Below are 5,741 nucleotides of genomic sequence, written 5' to 3'. Positions count from 1 at the left end.
GTAGTTGCGGGGGTGGGAAAGGGATCGCATCTCCCCAAAGAAGCTCGCCTGCACTGACACTGCAAGCCCAAGCAAGCCCCTTCATGCATCCAGGCAGGGAATCACCTGACGGGATGGAAAACAACTAGCTGGGCCGGGAGGCACACATTTGGGAGTTATTTTTTAAAAAAATCCCTAATTTAGAGGCTAAATGAGAACAAGCCGAGTGCCGCCTGCTCCCCTGCAGCCGGCCCGCGGAGGCGGGCCGGAGACGCCCCCTGGCGGCGCGGGGCCGGCCCTGCCCTGTCCTGTAAGGCGATCCCGGCCGCGCTCATTGGCCCTGGCCGGGGCCGGCCCGCCGCTGCTGGGGGGGAGTCGCCGGCCGCTCTCCCGGGCCGGGGCTGGGGACCGGGAGAGATGGAGCCCCAGCGCCTCTCCCTGCTCCTGCTTCTCCTGCCTCTGTGGTGCTGCCCGGCCCTCTCCTGCCCCAGCCGGTGCCTCTGCTTTAAGAGCACCATCCGCTGCATGCACTTGATGCTGGATCATGTCCCCCGGGTGCCGCAGCAGACCTCAATCTTGTAAGTAGCCATCCCTCCCCTGACACGGGCCCAGGCTCCTGCTCGGGCCCGCTCCTCCCCGCTTTGTGACAGCAGCCTGGCACAGAGGCGGGGGGAGATGCTCCCTGGGAGCTGGCTGGTCCTGGGATGATGCGGGGAGCAAGGAGACCCAGTGCGGCGGGTCCCAGGAGGAACCCCTTGGCAACCTTGCAGATAAAGGCTTGTACCCAAAAACTTGCAAGTACAGCCGTACGGTCTACAAATGTGTGAATGAAGACTTTTTGTTCTTACAAATAGCTAGTTGGTCTAATAAAAGATACCACCTCTGCCACCAGTTTTTCATTCCTTTTGCCAGTTTAGACCCAACCTGGATATTGCCCCCCTCTGTGCACCCACATCGGCACTCCCTTCAGGGTGCACAGAGGGGGTGGTATCCAGGTTGCAGCCATATGGACGTGGAGTGACAAAAGGAATCAAAAACTCATGGCAGTGGTATTTTTTATTAGACCAACTAGATAGATGCAAAAAAAAAAAAAAGGTTTATTTGCAAGCTTTTGGGCATGGCGCTCTTTATTAGGCATAGGAGAGTGCAAAGATTTGTAAAAGTTCTAGGTAGAAATGAGAATCCATATTTCACAGGAGAGTGGGGGAGGGGTGCACAGTTGCGGAAGCTGCTGGTAGGGCTGGAGGGAGAAAGCAGGCAAGTAGGGATGTGGAGAAAGGGCTGTGGAAGGTGGCACTAGAGGAGTGAATGAGAATGTGGCAGTGGGATGAGTTATTTCAGGGGGTTTGGGGAGGGGCGAGTGATCTCAGGGGGATGTTTTATCCTCTGAAATGTGGGGCAGCAGGCAGGATCCTGGGAAGTGAGCCTGGCTGGGTGTGTAACTGGACAGGATGGGAAATGAACAGTGAATTTTCGTGGTTGCCCTCACTGGCTGCAGGTGACACTTGGTTCCCAGGGAGTGTCACGGAAGAGGGTCTGAAACTGCTTTGTGTCTCCAGGGGTTTAAGTCACAAGCACACGAGGGCAGGTGTTGGGAGGATGCGAAGGAAAAAAGGAATCGTTTGGCCCAGGATATAAATCTGTGTGGAAAGGGGTCTAATTCCTGATGCTGAAACTTCATCCGCTTTAAAGAGTTGAGCATTGCTTCAATGGAGTCTGAAATGTCATGGTGAGGCAGATAAAAAAGATTCAGTGAGGTTCTTGTGACACGGCAGACCGTTTCCAAGTTAAGCTGCAAGGTTCTTGGGGCAGGGACTGGTGTTTTGTTCCATGCATTTAGCCTAAGTGGTTTGTAGTCCCTGACGAGGCCTCCCTGGTGCTCCAGTAATACAAATAATAAATGCAGCTGAACACATGGAAGCTTGAGCATTTTGCTTGCTGGCAGGCTGAGGATGCACTGTGTAACTGTTTTTATCGCCTAGTTATCTCTGTGGAGGGTGGATTGCAGAGCAGCTGCCGATGTTCGCTTGTCAGGCTGGGCTTTGTGGGGTTCCACCCTGCATCTAGGCAGGGATACCCATTTATCTAGTCATGAAATGGGACATGCACATCATTGCTTTGAAAGCAAGCTTCACTGCACAGCCAGTAATGGCAGATGTTTTTCAGCTTGACTGCCTTTACTGTCATTTAGTTCAGGTTCCCACATCTAACTTTTGCTCTCCTTATGTTTACATATCAGAGGGGAGATGCTTGGATATATTTGTATTGTGGGAGTGGAAAAGGATCGAGTAACATAGAATAATAGTTTACAATGGCATGAGATTATCAAAATGACTGTTATTTCAGAGTGTGTTTTTGCAGCTGATTAAGATATCAAGCTAAAACCTCTCTGCAAATCATTTAAAACCAGAGCTAGTCTACTGTTTTAGCCAGTTAAACTCGTCGTGGGTAAACTCACTCAGTTACCCACCTGGTTTTTGTGTGTGAACATGATGATCTATTTTGGCAGCCATGATGTTACCTTTAGAAAACATTTGTTAGCCTTCCAAGAACTTTGCAACCATTGCTATTGAAACTGTTAAGAAGAGACAACAACAAAAGCAGTCTGACTGCAGCTTTGTCAGAGGGAAAAAGATTGGGAACTAAATAACAGTTAGACTGACAAGCAACTGAAGACTGAAATTTTTTTGAGAATGAACAAAGGTTTGGGTTTTATTTTTGATTCAAGTAAGAACCACATTAATCTTCAATACTGTGTGTTCCTGGAAGGTCCTAAGGAGTGAGGTGCACAGCTGTGATGCTCTGTATTTGTTCTTTTAAAGCCTCTTTCCTGAGGGTCAGATCAGTTCAAAAATCATCCTAACTCACTTAATTTGCTTTTCAATAGAAGACAAGAACAGTGCCTACTTGTGACATCTGCCCACATCTGACTGATGCCGGGTCTCTTTAGAAATTCAATCCTTTGTGGTTTCAGCAGTGAAATTAAACAGGTAACTGAAATGACACTGTCAAAGGGCTGTGGCCTATCATTACATTACTGATGTTATTGGTAGTACTGGAGGGACAATTGAGTGGAAAGCCCCGTGCCTACCCGTGGTTAAGTACTGCTCAGTGTCAGAGAGCCCCTGGGCAGAAGACAGTGAGAGTCTGCCTACACAGAGCAGTTTGCAGATCAGGGCCACAGGCTGATGAGACAGTCTTGTCACAAGCAAGTGCAGGTATGGCAAAGAGCAGAGGAGGTAAAAGTGAAACAAGAACTTTAAAATACATGTGGTAGTTGTGAGATAAATAGTCCAGAGAAAATTTAGGAACACTTCTCCCTTCCCTTCATTGAGATGCTTTATAATTCTAGCTATGTGGAAATGGCCCAGTCTGCAAGAGACAGATAAAAAGAGATTACAGTCAGAAAAGGCCATTAAATCACCTAGTCACTTACTCCCATATATCACAGTTCAGAGAATTTCATCCAGCTAGTCCTGCATTTAGTCCAGTAACTGAAGTTTAAAGTTTTCTTCCCAAAAGGCACTGTGGTTTGGTACGCAGAACTCAAAAGATGGAGAATACACTACTTCCCTTGGCAGTAAAGCTAAAGTTTCCAAAGAGGAAGTTTGGTCATGTCTTGTTAGGTATTTTACAGTCCTTGTGATAAAGAAATAATGTTTGGGACAAAAGTAGGGTAAAAGAGTCGAATAGGAAGTTATTTAAGAAAGAAATTTCAGAGTATACCTAGAAATTCAGATAAAGCCACTGAGTATTAACAGCTTTATTTTAAACAATTTAAAGCAATGAAATAATACCAAAGGTTTATGACAAACAAACAATATCTTGAACTCCCACAACATACCACATTTAGATAGGGAGAAGGGTTCCCAAAAGAAATAAGCATGTCAGTTGACAAGAGAGGAATAACAGCAGCTGTTATGAGGAACAGATCTGCTTAATTAATCATAGGGAGAAAATTCTCAGTATTGGACAGGGTATCAAAACGACATTTTAGGGAAGGGTTACCTGCGTCTGTCTTTTTTATTATCAGTGTCTCTAACCTTCTAGTCTGTCAAAGTGCCCAGAGCTGCTTCTCTTTAGGCAAGGGCTAGTTCTGTTGTTTTAAATGCATGATCAGATGCATTTGAAATGTCAGGCGATACGAGCCAGAGTCTTTAATATTAACCAAGTTATATATGTGATATGCTTTCCAAGGGGGTTTAATGGTATGAGTTCTGTCATAAAGCAATGGAAATACAGTTTCTTCACTTGCTGGTTCTTGAAATGGGTCATGCCATTGGGAATTGTAAGAGCTGCTGGTAAAGAAATGTCTGGTAATGGGCAGAGTTTTCTTTCTTTCTTTTTCATGCAGACAAACTGCTCGTGGAAAGCACGACATCACTTAACTTAGTTAAACTGACTGTTTTTAATGAAGTTACCGACATATATCTACTGTGAACTTCTATGATAGGTTTTATGGGATATGGATATAAAAATGGAATATTCATAGAAAAAGTTGAGGAAATAGGTGCAATTTATAAGTGTGATTTGAACATATCGTCCATTTAACCTACAGCTTTCAGGCAAAACTTTTAAAATCCTATTTTGGATTTTCCTGTTTACTTCAGGTTTCCTTTCATTTATTAGGAGATGCATTTCACTCACTTGGAATAACTCAATACTATATTTGTGGAAACTTTTTGCATTGTGTGGAAATGGCTAGCTTGGCCCTGCCCCTCTGTAGAAAGGGAGTGAACCATAAAGATGACAGGCCATTGGCCTAAAAAGAGATTTTTCTCATTCAAAAGAATGATCCTGTTGCCTTAAAAACAAAATAAGATTTTCTTTGTGTGTTTTTGTTTGATACATGCCAGTTCCCATTGCAGCTGTTAATATGTTGGGTCTATCAGACCCAAACTAGATTATTAAAATTACGCCTTAATGTAACTGGTATTCAGATGCATCTCTGCTTTTCATGCCTGCATGGTTCCACATGACACAGCTGAAGATAATGTTTAGCAAGGTCTTTTTGTTGTTGCTGCTGCTATGTGAACAGGCACTGTCATAATTGTTGTTTGTTCGAGGGCATTCAGAAATAAATGACTCAAGCCACAAGTGTGGGAAAGAGTGCTGCTAAGCTAGCAAGCACAGAATGGTGTGAACGTAAAGTAAAGCTATGCATACATTGCCATTAACAGGTTCAACACAAAGTAACTTCAGAGTATCATGTGCATATTAATTTATGTTGCAATAATTTTACAAGATATTTGTGAGGATGTCTAACGTAGGATCGACTGACTCAGTGATGTAGCTCGTGTTGAATCTAATTTAACAACAACTTTTGAAGTATTTGTTCTATGATTGCATATGAAAGAGATTTGCTGAGGGCATCTGTGTTTATTTTTTTGATTTTGTTTTAATTTTTTTTCTCTCTCAAAAAATATGTGATTGTTATAATATGAGGGAAATGAAGAAAAATTGGCATGGTAAGTGCACAAGTTAGGTGTACTGGCTTGCGGGGTAGAGACAAAGGTTTGGATCCCAGGAGTATGTCCAGGGAAGTGGCGCCATATAGATCTTTTAAAAACACCTGATGGCTTTTTAAGACATAGTGTAATCCTGCACATTTACTTGGTGTGATGCCAGTGATGATGTGGCTTGAGGGGGTGGAAGTAATGTTCTCCAGTGCATCTCCAGCAGGTGGTGATTCAGTGACCACATACATTTATACAGAAAGCTTTATCATAATTAGTAGCGGTGGGCAATTGGGGGGGGGGGGG

General features: G+C 44.2%; 1 protein-coding gene across 1 annotated transcript in view; it reads left to right on the top strand.

The window, feature by feature from the left end:
* The first annotated feature begins 375 nt into the window (after positions 1-375).
* Positions 376-5,741, top strand: part of PXDNL (peroxidasin like) — a 407,402-nt gene continuing 402,036 nt past the window's right edge. Inside the window, exon 1 of the mRNA XM_019527126.1 lies at positions 376-557. Within this exon, the coding sequence (XP_019382671.1) occupies positions 397-557 (161 nt within the window). The 5' untranslated portion in view covers positions 376-396. The remainder of the gene's footprint in view (positions 558-5,741) is intronic.

The sequence above is a fragment of the Gavialis gangeticus genome, unplaced genomic scaffold, assembly GCF_001723915.1.
Source record: "Gavialis gangeticus isolate Ggan-Ray unplaced genomic scaffold, GavGan_comp1, whole genome shotgun sequence".
Taxonomy (NCBI): domain Eukaryota; kingdom Metazoa; phylum Chordata; order Crocodylia; family Gavialidae; genus Gavialis; species Gavialis gangeticus.
This window is presented reverse-complemented; position numbering and strand designations above follow the sequence as displayed.